The following is a 22,022-nucleotide window of genomic DNA, read 5'->3' on the forward strand; positions in this document are numbered from 1 at the left end:
TGTTGGCAAGGCTGAAATGGAATAATCACCTGATCTGGCTTCTGTTCTGACTCAGTCTTGCGGCTTTCTCACAATAAAATTTCTAACAAAGGAGCCCTTAGTACCCAGAAAATGAAATAATGGGAACAAAATCAAAGTATAACAAAGCTGTTTATGTCTATAATTGAATTTCTTTGTTTGTTTTTAAATGTATACTTACTGGTGAAATTCTGGGTGAATTTCTAACTGCAGTTAGGCTACTTAAATAACATTGGCTTACATGATGCCCAGTGTTATGGTGCCTTAATGCTGCACCCTGGGGTTGCTGCAGACTTCAAAGGCAGCCCCAACACTGTTCAGAAGCAGTGGATGCAGAAGCAGTGTTTCTGCAAATTTTCCTATTGTCACAAAAGAGGAATCCTGCAGAAATGCTGCATCTGAAACCACTGCTACAGGACACAACATTATGGGTCCATAATGCTGTCCATTATGTCAGTGACCAACTTCAGTGGGAGGAATTCAATGTAGAGACTAGAGGCATTATGCCACTGGACACCAACTCCAGGAAAGTGGCAGTAAGAGAGCGCTATTGCCTTCATGCCGACAATAGGTAATTTTAGAACCTGGACTTAATGGCCTTACGGGGGCCCCTTCACTCCCTGGTAATTTCAGCCCATTGGTTCTAGTCCTGCCCTCAGGAGCAACAGAAAACAAATCTGTTCCTTCTGTACGCGCGCGCACACACACACACACACACACACTCATGCTGATGGCTTCCTAAACCTAGGCCAAATTCTTGTTGCATCATGCCTATGAATTAAAATTAAAACCATAACACATGCCCCTTGCTTCACAGTTCTCATACAGACCTTCTGGATCACAAGCCAACTTGAACATAGTGCATTTGGTGGGGGGGATTGTTGTTTATTTGGATGTTAATAATTCCACTATCACTAGGTGTGAAGTACACTATAGAATATCCTTTCTGGTAGCTTTACTGCAGCAGGGGAAATATTCAGTAAAAATCACAGGATTGACTGGTTTCCTTGACATAAAAAACACAGGAGTCCTGCCATCCAGTCTGACATTTGTGCCCAGTTTCAAAGCCCTATGCCCAGCCATTCCAGGAGATCTAAAGGTGAGAGCAGAAAATGGAGTCCTTTACCCTTTTCTGTTAAGGCAAAGGGCAGGTTTTGCCACATAGGGGTAGAAGGATGGTCCGGGGATGGGAGGCTTCATTTCCTGAAGTGTTTGTAATTTTCTGCCACGAAACAGAAAGTTTCATGTGGAGAGTGGAGGAGGCAGCGCACCAGAGAGGAATCTCCAAGTTGGTACCTGCACCCTGCCAACACAGGAAGAAGATTCCTGGTACTTGCAGGACCCTCTAGAACAGTGGGGCACACAGATCTTTGCCCCATAGTCTGTGGGGAATGGCACCTCTGCCTTCATGCCCCACTTGTGGGCTTTGTGGAAGCATCTGATTGGTCACTGAGGGAAGTAGGATGGTCTGATTTATCAGGCTTATTTCTTATGGATTCCAATAGGGTACTATTGGAGAAGAGTAGGAGGAGATCAAGGTGTGTCTACCGCAGGGGCCCTTATAACTGTGCCCAACTGGTTCTCAGTATTGAGTGACTAATGTTGTAACATTTAATTTGGCCTATGTTTAGCTCTTTATGACAAAGGTACAAATCCCTTTTCTTTTCTGTTTTTAAAGTGACTTTGATAACATTTGCATTGATAACATTTATAGGTATTATGAGATATAAAAATAAAATATTTACATCAAATATTTTCAAATCACATTGCTGTTTTATAATTTTGAATATAACCAATAGCATATCACTGAACTTGCTGTGCATTTTTCTGTCTCCACTGAAATCTTCTCAGAAAAAAACAAAAACAAACCACCAAAAAAATCAAAACACTGACAGTGCCCCTGGATTTAGGCAATCTAATTGTATGCAGAATTACAGCTCTGGTTTTTTGCATTTATAGGAAAATACTATTTATTAATGTCATAGGTTAATGAAGACTGTGAAATCCTTTCTCCCTTGTTTGGTCTTCTACTGTGTCTCATTCGTATGGCTCAGAGTGGATTACCGTAGTAAAAACATACTGTAAATGTCAAATAAAATCCATTAAAATCAAAATACACAAAAAGCTTATTGCCAATAAGTCACAACCTTAGCCACGAAAAGCTAGCACAAGCAAAAAAAGGCCTAATGGCATTTCCCAGTGAGGGCCAACTTGGGGTTTATAGAGGTTTCATCGGGAGGAAGTGCAATTGTTACTGAGAATTTTGATCTCCATGTCCTTGGTGTCTGAACTTGGCACCACTGAAAAGGGATGTAAGAGGCCAGATTCTCAATAGATATAAATGATGAAACATATGGGAAATGATAATCATTAATATATTTAAATATATTTATAAGGCATCTGTCAATCAGTGATTTAATCTCTTGTTGGCAATCATTACAATGCAATCACCATTGCAGATTTGAGAGGCTTTTGCTTCTTGATGTGCTCTCTCTCTCTCTCTCTCTCTCTCTCTCTCTCTCTCTCTCTCTCTCTCTCTCACACACACACACACACACACACACACACTCTCAAATTAAAAGGGCCATCAAGTGCATGTCATTCAATGAACCTTTGTACTCATTCAATTCCTAATTTTTGTCTTTGCTGACATTCTCTCACATTATACATCCTAAGGGTCAAACAAAACACGCAACTAATTACACTTTTAAAAGGCAGACTCAATCGTGGAAGCACCCCTTCTTTAACGAAAAGCAAGTAGAGTAATTGAGCTTAGGGTCACAAGCAAAGGAAGGGGTTAACCGTTTATCTTCACATTGGTTTTACATCAAAAAAATCACCCAAGTTGATATTATTTGCCCCCAAAGTACTATTTGCAGCAAATAGCTATATTGGGGTTATCTAGCAGTTTTGGAAGAGCAGCTTTTGTAACGAATATGTCATTTTATTTGCCAAAGTCCCCTCAGGTCTCTTTTCTCTATGTGAATTACTTTGGATGTGATAAAGATGCCTGTACTACTACTATACTAGCTTTGGTATATCACTTACTTTTCTAAATCCAATTACATGTAAAGACTAAAATTCCACTTGAATGTAATGACACAAAATGACTATCCGGTATTAATTTTTCTCTTTCCCTGCCCCATCGTATGATCTTGTATTATTATTTGCCATTTTTCTACATTATAGCCATTCTTATATAAAATGAAACAGTCACATGCTATTTCTGGACTGAATACATGTGCCAGCTAGAGAAATACATACGATTGTACACTGTTGTAAAGAAGCATTCCCTCCATCGGTACTATTTACATATAACTGCACATAAGATGAGGAAACTCTGACTTTACATTTGCCAAAAGAGAATATCCTTGGAGCCAGAATTTTGCACAGCAGTTAGAAGTATAATTTTTGAGTTGCAGTTACAGTATCTGTAAACATAAGCCAGCATTAATCATTTAATATGTAATAGTACTTCTCATGTCCTGTATAAAACATGTTTACTACTCACAGCGTAAATAGTAAAGGTCAAAATAGCAGTTAACAACAGCATGTATCTTAAACTGACCCTGCTCTTCGTTTAAAACTCTTTAGATTTGCTGCCAGGCCAACTCACTGTCTTCCTGATACTACTGGTAGTTTCTAACCAAAATCACGTGTGCTCGGCATTATTTTGTGAAAAGCTAATGTAAGTGGGATTGTTTCGTCAAAACCATTAACAGAAAACCACTTACCTTTTCAGTTTGGCAGTAATATTTGTGAAGGTGTTGAAATAATTCTCCCACTACCCAGAGCGCAATTAGTCTAGTCTGCTGAAAACTGCAGAATGCAGGTAGTGTAAATGTGTCAGTGTTGTGGTGGTCAGGAATGCACAGTAGAAACGAAATTAGGTGGGGCTGTATTTCTTTGGGTGTAACAGAGCACCTGAGAACAAGACTGACCTGCTTCTCAGCTGTCACTGCTGAGACATACTATTATGGAGTTCACAGAGTTTGGGGCTTTCAGGATAAAGTGGGCAGATAATTTGGCTGCTCTTGGGAAGATGAACATCTTTACTACTCTACCTGCTTTCCAAAGTCCTAATGGGTTTGTTCCTTCCTGCCAGATGAGAAATAAAATAGGTTTTTTGTGTCTGTACAGAACTATTCTATTCAAAGGAAAGCAGATAGGAAACTAATTTGGCAAAAGTGTTGGCAGGGTTTTGCTCAGCAAACTGTATTTAAATTTTATAGCTTTGGATTTAAATATTATTAAAAGTAAAAGTCATACCTATACTTTGTAAGCTTGTGGATCCAAGATCAATTTGCTTTGCTTGAAACAACTAAAAAAGAAATAAGACAGATCAGCCTTTCGCTTTATACAACTGCAGTTGTCAGGAGTGCACTAAGTTGTGGTTTAGAGTAACCAGTGATAAAGGAGGATGTAACTCATGTGCCTTGAGCACAGTATTAAATATTATGTTTGTGTAGAAGGGGGGAATTTAGCCAGGTTTTGTTCACCTCTACATGACAAACTGCACTTGCATAATTGCTTTGTCTACACTTATTAATGCTATAAGAGCCCTGTCCTCTTTTGCATCCAATCACCCTCTATGGACTTAAAGGAAATATTAGAATAGCTAAGTTTATACCCACCTTAAACTATTCTGCAAAAATATGTCTATCAAATCCAGTACCTGCCTAAATAGAAGTGTCTGCCACAGCAACCCCAGCACAGCATCCTTCCAGTGGCTGTTGCTGGTGTCTATTTTATGTTTCTTTTTAGACTGTGATCCCTTTGGAGTTAGGGAACCTTCTTTAGTTGTTATTATTTTTCTATGTAAACCGCTTTGAAAATTTTATTGAAAAGTGGTATATAAAGTAGTAGAGGAGATAAATTACTTTCTTCATTTAAGGTGTGCAAGATAGCACACTAATCTAATCAAAATTCAGAGAGCTATGGATTTTCAAATGCACTCTGCACACTGGTAGTGTTTTAGGAAGGAGATGCAAGTGATATTGGAACAGCAGTTAAATCAATGTGTGGAATACCTTTAATTCTATAGTACCTTTCCACCTGAAGGTCTTGAAGGTACAATTCTTCTGTATTTTTCAGGAGAAATCTATGAAGGAATCTTCTTCTGTGATGAAGTATTGTTAGTTTGGGGTCAACATGATTAGGGATGTGCAAAAAATTTCGGGCACAGAACGATCTGTGCCCGAAACGAACAATTTTGGGTGATTCGGGGCCAAACCGAATCACCCCCGATGTTCCCCCGATATTTTTCGGGCACGAGCCGAATCACCCGAATTTCGGACCCAAAAAATTCTGGTGATTCGGTTCATGGTTGATTTTTGGCGATTTTTTGAAGTTTTAGTGACTTTGGGGTAGTTCGGGGGCATATCATGGGATCTGGGCAAAAGGAGTGGGGTGGGGTGGTAGTGCCTAATGGGTGCAGGCTACCACCCCAATTTCAGGGGGATTGGGCAAAGGGCTGATATTTGGGAAATTTCTGAAATTTTCATGTCTTTGGGGCAGATTGGGGCAGAAAGTGTGGCCTGGGGCAGAATAGTGGGGTGGGGTGGTAGTGCCTAATGGGTGGAGGTGTGAATTCTCATTGTATCATAGCAAATGAGATTTTTTTTTCAATTAGACAACTCTCATGACCCCACTTTCACTTTTTCACACTCTCTATTACTATGAATAATATGAGGAAGTAATCAATTTAGCACACTTCACCTTATGAAGACAAACCTCATACAAATAAATTCACCAAAATTCACCCCTCTGCCCAATCACTCTTAAATTGGGGATGGGTGGTAGCCTCCACCCATTAGGCACTATCTACCAGTCCACCCCACTCCTTTGGGGCAGATCCACTTTCTGCCCCCAATCTGCCCCAAAGACACCCAAACTTCAAATATTCCCAAAAAATCAGGCCTCTGCCCAATCCCCCTGAAATTGGGGTGGTAGCCTCCACCCATTAGGCACTACCACCCCACCCCACTCTTTTGGGGCAGATCCACTTTCTGCCCCCAAACCGCCCCAAAGTCACTAAAACTTCCAAAATTCTCAAAAAATCACCCCTTTGTCCAAACCCCCTGAAATTGGGGTGGTAGCATCCACCCATTAGGCACTACCACCCCACCCCACTATTCTGCCCCAGGCCCCACTTTCTGCCCCAATCTGCCCCAAAGACATGAAAATTTCAGAAATTTACCAAAAATCATCCCTTTGCCCAATCCCCCTGAAATTGGGGTGGTAGCCTGCACCCATTAGGCCCTACCACCCCACCCCACTCCTTTTGCCCAGATCCCATGCTATGCCCCTGAACTGCCCCAAAGTCACTAAAACTTCAAAAATTCACCAAAAATCAGGACTCTGCCCAATCCCCCTGAAATTGGGGTGGTAGACTCTACCCATGGGGCACTACCACCCCACCCCAAAATTTTGCCCCTGGGCCCCTTTTTACCCCCGAATCGATTCAGATTCAGATTCGGAATAAATCTGAATCCGAACCGAATCAAGGGTGATTCGGGTGACCCAGAGTCGGGCACAAAACAGAACAGGGGTGATTCGGTTCGGGTCCGAGCCGAATCACCTGAAAACCCGAATTGCACACCCCTAAACATGATATCACATGAGTATAGGTGCTTTGTAATGAACATACTTATAGCACAAAAATGAAGCCTCAAGCTAAAGCTTTAGTAAGAATGAAATGCTAACAGAGCACTAACTAAATGCAGACTGTCCCAGAACAAGCTTCCTTCTGGGTCCCTGCTCTTTTGAACGCCAGTTCCTTTCATCATGTTACATCTTCCCTGTTTTACAAATGACTTAATCAAAACAAAACACAAAATGACAAAACTACAACACAGCTTTCCCCATAACTATTAGCAGTATTTACTAACACATTCACTATCTGGATGCTTTAGACGATAGGTTATGTAGTCTTGTAAAGTGCCTGTATTGGGAGTAGCTATTCTTGGTTTCTGCAGCTGGTTCTTCCTTTCTTTGATGATCCACTTCCTTCTCTGCTAATTTAGTTTCCTGGTAAATACCTCATTTCATGCCTCATTGTTGTCTGTTGACCTACTGAACACTCCTGGATGCTGTGTCTGGTGGGCCATAAATATTTTCAGTTCCTGAAGATTACTTGTCCTTTCTCCATAACCACTTTATTTTATCTTGGAGCTATTTCCCTTCTCACCATACCCATTGTCCATTCCTTTTGGTTCTTGACAACTGGATGAATCTTAACAGTCATGCCTGGAGATAGTGGTAATAGATCCGTTGCTATCCTATTATACAGATATGCTCGCTTTTCTTGTTATTAGCCATGTCTTGTGTGGTCCACTGCCATCCAACTATTGTAGAAGATCTCTTATTGGTAGCAGTGTTTTGGTTCATTGCTCAATCGGTGTTTGTGCCAAGCTGGTTTTGCAATTCTGTGATGGAGTATTCATGTGTGCAAAAAATTCTAACCATGGATCAGAGTCTGATGGGATTGCTTTGTGCAGCAATTTTTTAGATGTTTTTACAGCAGATGCCACCTTGCCATTACTTCTGGAGAGGAAGTGTGGTGATCAACCCCCCACTCATTTGCAAATGAACGAAATACTTCTGATGCAAACTGGGGCAATTATCTGAGAAGATGTGTCAGAGATGCCATATCTTGCAAAATGAGCCGGTTTCCTTTTCACTGCCTAGTGTCTAAGAATGCATCCACCATTTGCATGGTCAGCATGGTTGCTGACCACACAAATGGCTACCATGCATGCTTGTGCTGCTGTCTGAGGGGCATGCCGCTGTAGCAGGAAGCTGCATTGAGTGGCGGAGGAGCAGGTATGGACCTGCTGTCCTCACTTTTAAAGGTGCACAATCTGTTCTTCAAATCTGTGCACAAAGTCTGATTCATGCACATCCTTACATCTATCTCACAGAAACTGGAGTAATAATCGACAGTACCCAAATACTGCTTCTCTTTAAAAGTAAAAAGTCAACTCCAACCTTTCCCCAGGGCCTAATGAGCAATTTGTGTGATAGAAGAGACTCTGTCTGTTGATTATCACATAAGAAGCAGGTATCACATCCTTCTATCAGGGATCGTAATTGTGAGCTCATTCCTGGCCAATAAATACACACTGTGGTGCTCGGAAGGCAACTGTCAGTGCCAAGTTGTGATGCATATATTTTGTGCATGACTTCCTTATGCAAGGCGGTGGGAACAACTGCTCTCTGCCCCCACATACAGTTAGGCAATATGGTGGCACATGCCTCTTGTCCTCAGGCCATCCTTTAAGTATGGCTCCTTTCACTGCTTGTAGCTGGGTGTCTCTATCAGTAGCCTTCAGTGGGCATATTCTTTTGCTAGATCAGAAGGCTATTCTCACGGCTAAGGGAGCCCAGCCCAGTTCCTGCTGCTCGTGTGCAGCAACAGGAGCCATGCAGCTCCCAGCGGCAGCGGCGCCGCAAGCCCATTTACAGAGCTTGCCACTTAACCCAGGTTTTGGGCACAAGAGCACCTGAAAAGCGGGTTAAATGAGTGTGTGTTGCCACGGTGCAGCACAACAAGCCTCCTGGAGTCTCAAGGTTCACTTTTATTAGATTTTGTTTCTCCTGTTTCCAGTTCATCACATTTATGCTAAGCCACAGTTCCAGTTTCACCCCTTCCCTACTACACTTTCTGAAATGGCATTTACATCTTACATGGGATACCTCAAGCAACCTAGTTCAGTGGATTTTAACTCTCTGTCCTCAGTAGATTATTTCTACTCTTAGCTGTCTGACATGGAACTCTACTCTTGTGCCTCCTTCATGAAGCCTCTGCATGTTATAAAGGATTCAAGGGCACATTCTTAGTACATACAGGCTGGTAGAAAGACGTCTTCTCATTGCTCCTCGTGAAATACTACTGTGTCCTATGCTAAGCCAAACTACTTTATAAAGGAAGATTGAAAAATGTAGCTCCACATCACAGAGGAAGATGGTCAAATAGTATTTCAGTTAGAAAACAGTAGCTACTTTTCTTCTAAATAAACAGGAAGCAATCTGAATGATGCACCCAAAGATACCTTAAGGTTGTTGAATTATAATGTGATTCAACAACCAAAAGATAACTTCAGGAAAGTCAAATGCTTTGTGCATCTACGGTAAGAACAGCCCAGAAAGTTGTATAAAAGCATCTCAGATTGTTGCCCAAAATGGTACAAGTCGACCCCTGCTAACTGGGCAAAGAGGCACCTTTTAAAAATGGTGATTCTCTTTATTTAGCAGGGGGAGAGTAACTGGCCCTATCCACCCCCATTGACTGTTGCTGGTGTCTAGCTGATGTTTCTTTTTAGATTGTGAGCCCTTTGGGGACGGGCAGCCATTTTGTTTATCTTATTTATTTGTTATTTCTCTGTGTGAACCTCTCTGAGCCATTTTTGGATGGGTGGTATAGAAATCAAATCAAATAAAAAAATAAATAAATAAATAAGCAAGCAAGCAAGCAAGTCACCTTTTCCCTGGGCCATAGAAACAAATATCTTAATATAGCTAGACTTAAGGAAGTAGTTGATATCAGGTGAACACTGAGTTTGTGAAAAACTAGGTGTGCATGTGGTAAAATCTGTATGGGGAGGTCGGAATTCCAGCCCTCTAACATAAGGAGTCAGGCAATGGTGGGGCAAGTGTGCCAGATGGTGGACACGAAATGGGGTGCTTTAATGAGTGTTCCTGCCAATGCACAGCTGGCATAGGCTGGCATGGTTTCCAAGTCTGCCAGGGGTCTTCTGGCGAGGACTGATGTAGGAAAGGCAAGGGAGCACACATGGGAAGGCTGGGAAAGTGTGAGGGTGCCTGGGAGATGTCATTCCTCAAGAGCTTCCACCCATGAGGAAGAGCTCCCTTCCTCTCCTATGTAACTCCCCCCTTATTACCAATGCTGCCGGAAGATTGCTGGAAGACTCCTGGAAGACTCGACAACTGCACCCAGCCTATACCTCCCCACACACCTGGGGTACTTGCCCCACTGTTGCCTGACTCCTTGTGGTGGAGGGCAGGAATTCTGACTTCCCCATATCAATTTTACCAATATTCACAGACCTATGAGAAACTGAACTCTGAATGCCCATTCTAAATAACACTTACTTTAGTTTAGCTATTAAGAAGCATTTTTACACATATTGGAGGTGAAAAGCTTTTAAAGTCTGGATTTTTCATTTGTGTTATTCTTTCCCCCTAAGGAATCAGTGTCAAATGTTTATACAAGAATTCACCCTAAGAGCATGGCTGACATGTTCTGCAGTGTTAGGAGGCTCGACCAAGAGCTGAACAAAGAGGCTGCTGTGGAGCTCAGCTAAAGGCCTGTTCCACTCCAGAGTACACACAGAGGAGAGAGAGTAGCAAATTGTGCTGATCTCTCCTGCCTCCAAAAGTACTTTTTCGCTCTGCTGTGCAGCTCAGCTAAAGGCCTCTTCCACTCCACTGTGCACACAGATGGGAGGGAGCAGCAAATTTTGCTGCTCTTCCCTCTGTCCAAAAGTACATTCTAGCTTCCAGAAATATGTTCCTGAGGCTATACGACCCACATGGACATATTCTTGGAAATTAGGTTAGACAGCTTTAAAAAAGGGTTAGACAATATTATGAAAGACAGCTATTATCCGTGATAGTTAAATGGAACCTCCATATTAAGAAATGAAGAGGCTGTTCTCATGAGCAGCCAAGCCCAGGCTTTGGCAGCCAATCCCAGGTCTGGCTACCCATGAGAACTGCCGGGATCCAGGCGGATCCTGGCAGTGCCTCAGCACCAAAGCCTGCACCAATGCCTGGCTCATATCTGAGGATAAGTAGGTGCAAACGCACCCTTAACCCGGCTGCTGGGGATCATGTGTCAATGTGAGCTGCTTGTAGCTCGTGCTGACACAGAGACGGGCACCTAGAATGCCCATCCTCTGGGGAAATCCTCCAGTGCATTGTGCTCGGCACTCAGTGCACTGTGGGATTCCTGGAGGCCGGGACAACGAGTCCCAGCCTCAGAGCGATCCGCCCTGCTCCGTGCTGCATGGAGCAGGGCTGATCATGTGGGAGCATGCTCCGCACTCCCAGCAACCAAAAGGCAACCAGTCTGTAGGGGAAGGCAAGGTTTGCGGAGCCTTCCTCCCGCCCGCCCACCTTCCCAGTATGTTGTGTGAATGGCCCCAAAGCTTTGTGAATGCCTTTTGCTGGGGATGAGCTATGGGGGAGGATTGTTGCCCCTGTTTGTGGGTTCCCTGGAGGAACCTGGGTGGTCACTGTTGGAAAATAGCTGATGGACTAGATGGATCCCTGGCCCGATATACTAACATGTCTTAGTATTTGTCTGTCTCCGTATGTATGAACTTATCAAAATAGCTTGTTCAACCTTGTTTAGATCTTCTAATTACATTTCACTCCTGTGAGCAATTATAGCTAGGATCCAAATGCGCCTTTCCAAACAAGTCACTCCTGAAATTATGGGAAACTTTAAGAATAATCTTTAATGCTGCATGGGAAATCAGGGATACTATCGGGCATATTTTTTGGTATATGCTTGAAGGGGCCCTTTGCATTCCAGCCTCTTTTAGACAGGCAAAATTATTTGGCTTGAAAGAAGGGAGGAAGAAAGGGAGAGGAACTTAGAGGGAGTAATAGGTGTGTTATCGATTCAAGTCTTGCAAAATTATGCTTTTTCTTCTGTAGCTGTAATCTGGAGAGTCCTTAAAATAGAAGCTAACTTGCAATAATGAGGATTAGATTGGAGAAAACCTGACTCTAGGTACAGAGTTGTTGTTTTTTAATTATTCTTCAGTTTGTCTCCCAACAAGCCTAAGAAATCAGACTAGAAAAATGACCAATATTTGCTTTTATATGTCAACGGTTTCTCTCACCTTGCTTTATGAATTACCTTTATGGAACCTGTTTGGATTCTTCCAAATGAGACATAAGGGCACTGTGAAACCTTTGCAGTTGCAAATTTCTGAAAAACAAATCTCCAAATACATTTCCAAATACATTTGTTAAATAGACATCAGTACATAATATTTTGCTGAATTTCAAGACTACATGAAGATCTGTGTAAAAAAAGGAATACCCATAATTAATAATACTGTTCATTAAAAGGTAAGATAGTTCTTTCTTCAGACTGTATCATTTCAGCTGTAGAACTTGACAAATCACAGCACTTCAATTTATGGTCTAGTCAGTTTGGACGTACTGCACGGTAAACACAATTCTGTAACCTATTTTACAGAACCTGATGATGGTTGAAGTAATCAACCGGCCGTTGATTGTGAGCTTAACATAGAACAAATATTTTTTTCAGCTACCGTGTTCTTAGAGTTTTGGAAAAGACGGAGAGCTGTGCTAACCTATGACTGGGACCTCATAGACTGGGAAGATGAAGAGGTAACATTGTAAAGAGTGAATATGTAATAGCTTTACGATATCACTCAAATATTGAGTGATATCAATATTTACACTCAATATTATTATTTACACTCAAATATTGCCAGGGATCTGAGGGCTTGTCTGCAATATTGTTTGAAAATTAGGTCCTTTAATTGCCCCAGTGGGAAAAACCTGCGGCTAGATACTTGATCCAAAAGGAATGCACACAAACTCATGAATAACTAATTCACAGATTTAACTGCAGTGAATGGGTAGTGGCTTAGTGAAGCACTAGACACAATACACAAGTGACAGGGTGAAACTGAAAGCAAACATACACTTAGCAATGAATCTAAAATACCTGGTTTCATATTTCCACAATCTCTACCCCACTTCTATGCTCTCTATTCCTCATATTGCCTCCTGTACTCTACTTAGAAAGTTCTGTGGGTTATTTAAGACTAGAAGATGGCACCTTCCAGTGCATGGAGCTCAGGGGAGAGTGGGCAGCAGGTGTGACTGAAAGCAGCGCTCTCTTCATTTTCATATGTACATGAATGACAAAAGAGAGTTGTAAAGTCAAAACAGTAGATGCTTCATTCAGAATTGGGGGTATGCATAAACCTCTTGAGCAATTTGCTTGTCTTATTAAAACTTGTTAAGCTTCTCTTTAAAATGTTGAAGTGTGTATCCTTGGAAGGCACCTTGAAAATTACTTCACATTTCAATTTTTTATTGTTTTTTTGGTGCCTACCCTACTCAGAATTTTCAAAAAGAAATGGCTACTGCTGCTCAACTGCCACTGCTGCTCAGTGGGCTTTTATCTTCAGGGTTGTCTCAGTACTATTTGCATTTTGAATGTTAAATTTAAAAATAATGTAGACATTTCTCCTTTATAGATTGACTTTATTGTGTATAAAAGGTTAATCCAACAGGACTCTGTTAAATGCAAACGTTTTGACATAAAGATGTCATATTCAATGTGTGATGTTTAACAGTGTTTGAACCGGCATTCCTATATAGCAAAACTAAAACTCTACCAGCCAATCACCTGAAACTGATGAAAAGCACAGGGGAGAAAAGATAAGAACACTTTTCTGAGCTCAGCACTAACAAGAAGGGGGAAGGGGAGAGGAACAAGTTAGATAGTACACCCTTTAGAGGCCAATATCTATATATTTAATTCTCTTAGCTAGAATGCGTGCCCAGGATTTGGTGGCGGAATTCTCGCGAGAGTTACTAGCATTGGGTGAGAGTTCGGGGCAAAAAAAAATGGCAGAGGATGCTGGTGGTGGGCAGCAAAATGGCCTGAAGAGGCGGCCTGGGCTGGCCACTTGGAGGCGGTGGCGGGACGACCTGGTCTGGCCTGGCCTGGCCTGGCCAGGCCAGGCCATCCTGGGTAAGGGGGAGGAGGAGGTGGCAGTAAAGCCCGGCCTGGCCACCGGGGGTGGGAGACGGTGGTGGGAGGCAGTGGGACGCAGCAGCGGGACCACAGGCCAGGCCGTCCCAGGTAAAGGGGAAGCAGCTGTGGTGGTGGCAAAGCCCGGCCTGGCCGCCGAGGATGGGAGGTGGCAGCGGGACGGTCGGCGAGACGAGAAAGTGGCGGGGAAGCAGCAGAGAGACTGGAAAGGGGGTGAGTGGGAAAGAGAGAGTGGGGTGGGAGGGAGGGGGGGGAAAGAGAGTGGGGCAGGAGGGAGGGGAAACAGCTGGCCCAAATAGCACACAGATGCTCTGTGCGGGTCAGCTAGTATCTGAGAATTAGTTCCTCTTTACCATTAACTGCAGGTTTCAGTTTATTAATGCTTCTCTAATTTTAATAAAAATAATAAAATAATAAATAATAATAATTATTTTAATAATAATTTCTCTAATACACACTTTAAGTGGCATTGTTTTTCCTTTGTGCCTATCTCTCATGTGTATTGACCAAGGTCTTGCTGTACTGATGTACTTCGAGTCTGCAATATGTTCTCGGGGGTCTCCCCAGTATGCCCTGCGCGCTCGCGCAGGGCATACTGGCGCTTGTGGGGGCCATGCGGCCCCCGCTCCCCCCACCCCCGCCAGCTCTGTCATGGAGCCGACCATCGTGTGGGCGGCCGATCTGGCCGCCCAGGGCTCCCTGCTCGCTCGTGAGCAGGGAGAGCGAGCTTAGCCCGCTAAGACCCAGTCCATTGACATATGCATTATATGGAGCATATCAATGAGAAGAAAACAGTGCCAGTAATGCCATTATACCAGATGTACATGAGAATTATCTCATTCACAACTGAAATAAATCTTTGTATTTGCAGGAAGAACTTCGTCCCCAATTTGAAGCTAAATATTCCGAAGTGGAGCGAGTAAACCCTATAACAGGAAAACCTGAACCATTTCAACCCTTCCCTGATAAACTTAGTCGACTGATGGTGTCTGTGTCAGGAATATTCTTCATGGTAAAGTCCCTATAGCGTGGCGGCTAAATGTAAAAAATAGACTGAATTGCTCACTTTTTCATAGAGCCTGAGATTTGGCAAAAAATGTTGTCAGATATGTTTGTCTTAAGAAAATAAGGATTCCCATGCTGAAAATCCAATATGGTGGCTAAAAATTCAATATGGTGGCGATGGGAATTGTAAAACATGTGGAAGATTATCAGAATCGTTCAACTACATATACAGGGCTGAGATTTGGCAGAAATGTTGTCAGATATGTTTGTTTTAAGAAAATAAGTTGGGGTATAAATATTTTAAATATAAATGCATACATACATACAGTGTACATACATACATACATACATAACAATTAAAGATAGTTCTGGTTTTCCATGATTTCAGGGTATTGACCATAGCTGACCCATCCACTATGATGTTATCTGGTTCTGATTCTTCCTGCAGCACTGTTATATCAGCTTCAAGAATTTCGATACATTGAGACTTATCGTGTGATGCTTCCCATTGTCAGTGCACCTGGAGATGTCTGTTTGTAACAAGACATCTATATATTGTAGCAAGAGAAATAATATACAATTTTATACTTATAATTTTGTTGTGCTGAGTTCTGCCACCTTGTCCGCTAAAAAGTAGAAAAGCTCATACTTGTTGCTAGAATCTCTTAAGAAGCTTTTCTAGTCAATTGCGCCATTCTGCTTGCTGCGACCCTTCTCCTGGGATCTTTGTCCCAGCGATACCTAGTCTCTGCTTTCAGGCTGTCCTGCAAGTAAATATCAAAAACTATATCACGTACTTTCTACAATATGCCTACACTAGAGTACCTTCCTTACGAGGCAAGGCTACACCACCTGGAGCTTTTTTGTTTAGAAAAAAGACAACTGAGGGGAGACATGATAGAGGTCTATAAAACCCCTGCTAACTGAGCCAAGAGGTACCTTTTAAAAGTGGTGATTCTCTTTATTTAGCAGGGGGAGAGCAACTGGCCCTATCCATCCCCAGCATAGCATTCCTCCAGTGGCTGTTGCTGGTGTCTCTCTTCTGTTTTTTTTGTGTGTGTGTTTTAGATTATGAGCTCTTTGGGGACAGGGAGCCATTCTGTTTATTTGTTTATATCTTTGTAAACCACTTTGGGAACTTGGGTTGAAAAGTGGTATATAAATTGTTGTTATAAAATAATGCATGGTGTGGAGAACGTGTATAGAGAGAAATTTTTCTCCCTCTCACGTAACACTAGAAACAGGGGTCATCCCATGAAACTGATTGCCAAGAAATTTAGGACCGACAAAAGGAAGCACTTTTGCACACAATGCATAATTAAGCTATGTAATTCTCTACCACAGAATGTGGTGATGGTCACTAGCATGGATGACTTCAAAAGGGGCTTAGACAAATTCATGGAGAACAGGTCTATCAATGGCTAGTAGACTGAAGGCTATAGGCCACCTCCAACCTCAGAGGCGAGATGCCTCTAAATACCAGTTGCAGGAGAGTAACAGAAGGAGATAAGGCATGCCATCACCTCTTGCCTGTGGGCTTCCCTGAGGCATCTGGTGGACCACAGTGTGAAACAGGATGCTGGACTAGGTGGGCATTGGGGCAAGTTACTCTTGTATAAATATTTGTGCAAACACAGTTCTGTAGGTGCCATGTTTTATTTCTATGTGGGGATCCTTCTTTTATTAATATTTGGGATTTCTATAACATTCATGCCAAATGCCATGCTTCTATGAATAAGTGAACGATACTATCCACTATCTACCCCACTTCTAAAAATACTGGGCATTTTATGCTAGTAAAAATACTAGTCCTTATGAATTATTTCACATCAGTATAAATTGTTAACTATCTGCACAAATCAGAAAGAACTGATTCATTAAAATAAAAGATTGTGACTCAGTATTTGTAATTTGTAATATGTAAGTCTAGACAATTTTGGTGTAATACTATATCAAGCATTTTAATTACAGCAATGTTATATAAGAATCTAAACACATAGCTGGATATTTAAATAAATGAGATGAATTTAAAATACTTTCAAAGCCTGTACTTTTGTTATTGTTTTCAGATGTTCTTTATTTGTAATGTGTTCATTTTTTCAAACAAGGGCCCTCCATTTTATTTGTCTGCAGATTTCATTAGTTCTCACTGCAGTGTTTGCAGTTGTAGTCTACCGGCTAGTGGCTATGGAGCAGTTTGCCTCTTTCCAGTGGCATTTCATCAAAAAGTACTGGCAGTTTGCAACATCAGGCACTGGCGTCTGTATCAACTTTATGATCATCATGTCACTTAATGTTGTAAGTTCTGTTTGTATTCATTTTTGAAGGATGATCCAAGTATATATTTCATAAGAATGCAGAATTGGTATATTGGTTTTGCTTGCTTAGGGCAATAGCTTGGTATAGTCGATAAAATATGATATGTTCTTTATTTGATCACAGACCAGGAAAAGGGGGGGGCAATACATCAAAATATCAAAAAACATCAAAGCATAACAAATTACATTCAACAGCTACAGAAAGGTTAAGAGGCTGTAGAAGATATCATAACTTGCCTAATCCTATTAGCAGTCAGAAGAAATTTGGCCACATTGTATGTAACCTCAGCATCTCTATCAAACAATAAATAACTATTACAGGGTTCATCTGAACAGCCAGAACAATTTTTTAAAATATGGAGAAATAAAAGCAACCCAGAAATCATGACAAAATTTACACTATACAGTAAGATATGAGTAATTGACTCAACCACTTTATCACCACATGGACAAAAACGCACCAATTAAGGGACTTTTTTGTACCTGCTCTCCAGAACTGCAGATGGGAGTGCAGTGAAGCAAGTTAAAGAGAACATTCTCCTATATTTTGGAACGACAAGAGAATTTAATGGAATTTAATGCATGGAATTTGGCAGGCAAAACCTCAAATAATTGCAGACCAAAAGCTGATCTATCAAATCAGTATGTTCTTCTTGATAAGCCAAATCCAGTATCCTCTGCTTAAGAGCAAGCTTAGCACACTCATAGCCTCAATCCAGTAATAGAGCAGGAGAAAAACCAAAACAATGTAATTTGGTCTTGATAGAGGACCTCCAACTAGAGTGGAAACTGTCTCATAAAAACAGAGGGATTAGGCCTTTAGGAAAGAGAAGAAGTCTTAATAAAAAAATTGCAGACTAAGATCCAAGGCAAGCTATGACTTCCATCCTGCACATACCTGACTCCAAATGTTTAACAGCATTAGATACATACCGGGGGACCTGGAACAAACTCTTGAAAAAAATTGATTGAATAATTTTGAGAGATGCCAGGTCCTGGGGGGGGGGGGGGGGAATCGAAATTCCATAGAACAACTGAGCAAGAGCCTTAGCTTCATATAACCTAACCGTGGCAGGGATAAATTGTCCCCCTTTTGGTCTATATAAAACAAAATGGCTGAAGAGCATTTCTAGCCAAAGTATGGTCTACTTTTATTGGCAGCAGCTCCCCAGAGTAATAGGCAGTAGGGGTGTGCATGGAACCGTCTGGCCCGGTTCAGTTCGAGGCCAGACCAGCCTCGAATGGAACCGGGCCAGTTCGGTCTGGTCCCCCATCAGAACCCCCCGTCCCCGTTCTGGTCTGGTCCTGGACTGGTCCGCGAACTTTTTTTTTTAAATTTTGTAAGTCAATTAAGTACCTGTAGCCCCTTCGGGGGGGCTTGCTGAAGCCATGGAGGGCGGGGTCCACACGGGTTCCCTCTCCCCCCGCCGGCCTTCGTCATCACCACCACGGCTGGGTAAGTAATGCCTTTTTGGCCCTTTTGGGCCTCTGTAAGATCGAGCGGCCGCCATTTTGGTGGCCGCCGTGCATGCGCAAATATCCTCTGCACTCACCCCAAAATATGGGGTGGAAGAAAAAGAAGAAGAATGGAGAGGTGGAAGGTCAGAAAAAAGAATGTGGAGGAGAGGAGGAGGATTTATCCAGACACAAAGGAAGAGAGAGGAGGGAGGAAGGGGCTGGGAAAGAGTCTATTATAAGCAGAGATGGGGAAAGATAACTAAAAATTGTTCTATGTTATTCAGCCTTTCATTTTTGACTGACAAATAATAATAGTAAAACCTGTGATCATATATCCTGAAGACCAATGGTGTTCTTCAAGCCTCAATGAAACATCATCAGAGAGAGGACACTGTTTCTGGGCAGAGTGTTCCAAAGCTTGGGCAAGAGCATAGAGAAAGTATTCTGTGCACTTATCACCCAATCTTCAGATGTCAGTGGGTCATTCAAAATGGCCACCTCAATTGATCTAAGCAGGCAGGTAGACCTGTATGAAAGAAGATCATTCTTTAGATGTAGTCCTAAACCATTTAGAGCTTGAAAGGTGATAGCCAAAAATTTGAATTAGGCTCACAAAAGGTCTGAAAGCCATTTTCAGAAAAGCTGAACATAGGCTTAAAATCATGAATATTCAGTTGCTCATGTTTTTGTGTGAAGAAGTTAACACTTAATTAAGGAAATATATTTAATGTGCCAAAAATGTATTTCCTGACAATTCTAGAACCAATTTATTTTACAAAACTTAGCTACAGTAATCTTAGGGGGCAATCCAGCCATCCACGAACATGGAGAATCACAACTCTGTGTGTGTGAGACAGGGGTGAATGAAAAACAAGGGATCAAGGAAAGGAATCCTGCATGATGGAGAAGTACATGTCAGATGAGTAAAAAATGCTGGATCATCCACTCAGTTTTCAAGCTCCGTTTTTCATCTTTTTGGAGAATCTTAGTATTAAGGCAAAATGAAATGGTTCCAGGCTTTCAGATATAGCTCTGCAAGGTATACTGTTGTGGCTAGGGATGTGCACCTAACCGGTTTGCCCGGTTCGGTTCAAATTTGAACCGGGTTCAAACCAGGAGGGGGAAGTTCGGTTTTGGTTTTGCTCGAAAACCCCCCCTCCAGTTCAGTTCAAATTCAAACCTCCAAAAGTGGGTGGGGTGGTAGCTGGCACCCATGGGTACCTACAACCCAAACCCCAAAGCAATTGGACACTTGTACGATTTTGTTATGAATTCTTGAATTTTATTTTTATTTTTTTCTCATAGGGTATAATGGGACTCAAACCAGCCCATGGTAGGCAACCAGGGAAGGAGAGTGGATTCATGGTTTTTCATTGAAAATCTAATATGCTACCAAAGAATCTACACTGAGAACACCTCAGAAACAACAAAACCTTGTACCCCATGGGTTAGCAACCCATGGGGGTGGTTGGCACCCTGTGTGCACTACACCACCACTCGCTCTGGGACACTCCAGCACCCTGCAAGTGCAGTTATGGGGCAGCTGACACCTCCATGCTTCTTTATGGTTATGGAGAAAAACCTTAAAGACGCGTAAACTTCAAAAATCACTTAAAAATCAGCCTTTTGCCCAATTCTTTTCAAATAATTCTGATAGCTTCCTGGCCCCCCTTGGGCACTACCACCCACCACACTCTGCTCTAGGCCACCCCTTTCCCCCCGATGTGAAGCTATACATTTGCTGCAATCCTCATTATTCCCTATGAGGAATCAAAAAATACTTTAAAAATTCACTAATAATCAGGGGAGTGTGCGATTGCCTTGGGGTTTTGTGGGTGGTAGGCACCCCTGTCTGCCTACCACCCACCCCACTTTTGTGCCCCTAGGTGCTCCACAATAGGGGGTAATGGGCTGGTTTGGGTGCCATTATACCCTATGAGAAAAATAATTAAAAATATTTCAAATATTCATAAAAAGTCATAGGAGTGTTCGATTGCTTCGGGGTTTGGATGGTTGTTGGCACCCATGGGTGCTTCATAATATGAAAAAATGGGCTGGTCTGAGTCCCAGTATACCCTATGAGAAAAAATATAAATAAATTTCAAAAATTCATTAAAAAATTCATATTAGTGTCTGATTGCTTTAGGGTTTTGGTTGTAGGTACCCATGGGTGCCAGCTACCACCCCACCCACTTTTGGAGGTTTGAACCAGTTCAAACTGGTTCGAAATGAACCACCCCCTGTTTGGTTCAAATTTGAACCTGCAGCTCGAACCTGATGGCTGGTTTCGTTCGAATTCGAACTGATTTGCACATCCCTAGTTGTGGCTGATTCTGTATCCCCTGAGGTTTATCTACCAGAATACTACACTAATGAAAAAAGCAGAATTCTGTATCATAGCAACTTTCCATTGTATACCTGTCATTTGCAATGTGTATTTACTGCACTGAAAAATTGATCTTTGGAATATTTATCTAACCACTGTTGTTACTGAGGTCCTATAGTTGGATCTTGGCAAGTACAGGCAAGTTTGCAAGCAAGGCAGAGTTCTTATAGATAAGGAAACACTCCAGGAAATAACTATCAGATTTAAATCTGATCATGCCCAAAGGCAGAAAGTCCATGCTAGGAGAATGGGTGTGGATATTTATTTCATTACTTTCACCTTACATAGGCCAACATACAAAAACTAGAAATTCTAGTCTAGTGCCTTTTTGACCTCCCTTTTTGACCTCCCACAATAAACACCTCAAATTAATCACTCAGCACCCCAATAATATTTTGTGATTTTATTTAATGGCATGTCTAACTAATAAGTTTATAGTGTGCAATGTAAAACACAGTGGCCTTGATCTAGCTACATTTAACTTTTAATCTGACTCACTGAAAGGAATGGAGCTTATGTTCATTCATCTGCAGGTGGAGAGGCATATTAACTCTAATCCTTGGAGTTTTAGGGGGATTTGGGTTTTCTTCAGTTCTACAAGCATTCAGAGCTATGTCTATTTTAAAAATTGTATTTTGTAGTGCATAAACTCTGTCTTCACCCCTTATCTCTATTCCAGGTGTATGAAAAAGTTGCCTATCTCTTAACAGATTTGGGTAGGTAATTTTGTGATATTGCTATATTGCTGTGATGCTTTATGCCTCTGCAGTTGTGAAAGTGTCTGATTTAAACTGTCTATCAACACAGATATTATATGTAGTTAGTGGCTGACAAACTGCGCAAGAGTACGTCAACCTAGTAACTGTGTATTCATGCAAATTGTTCAAGTTGCACAAATGTGAAATTTGCACAAATTACATTAAACAAGAACAATCCCATATTTCTAGTGGGCTTACTCTTGTGTAATGCAGTCACTATCTTGTACGTTTGAAATTAAGTTAGCACTATAAACGGAGGAAGTATTATTTTGTATGCTTTATTATGG

At 41.8% G+C, this 22,022-nt stretch overlaps 1 protein-coding gene across 6 annotated transcripts in view; it reads left to right on the top strand.

The window, feature by feature from the left end:
- Nucleotides 1-22,022, top strand: part of ANO3 (anoctamin 3) — a 291,826-nt gene that overhangs the window by 247,362 nt on the left and 22,442 nt on the right. For all 6 annotated transcript variants that reach the window (XM_053283690.1, XM_053283691.1, XM_053283692.1 and 3 more), the window contains 4 exons: nt 12,326-12,408; nt 14,682-14,822; nt 16,949-17,113; nt 21,657-21,693. In XM_053283690.1, the coding sequence (XP_053139665.1) occupies nt 12,326-12,408; nt 14,682-14,822; nt 16,949-17,113; nt 21,657-21,693 (426 nt within the window). The remainder of the gene's footprint in view (nt 1-12,325; nt 12,409-14,681; nt 14,823-16,948; nt 17,114-21,656; nt 21,694-22,022) is intronic.

This window comes from Hemicordylus capensis, chromosome 1 (genome assembly GCF_027244095.1).
Source record: "Hemicordylus capensis ecotype Gifberg chromosome 1, rHemCap1.1.pri, whole genome shotgun sequence".
Classification (NCBI taxonomy): Eukaryota; Metazoa; Chordata; class Lepidosauria; order Squamata; family Cordylidae; genus Hemicordylus; species Hemicordylus capensis.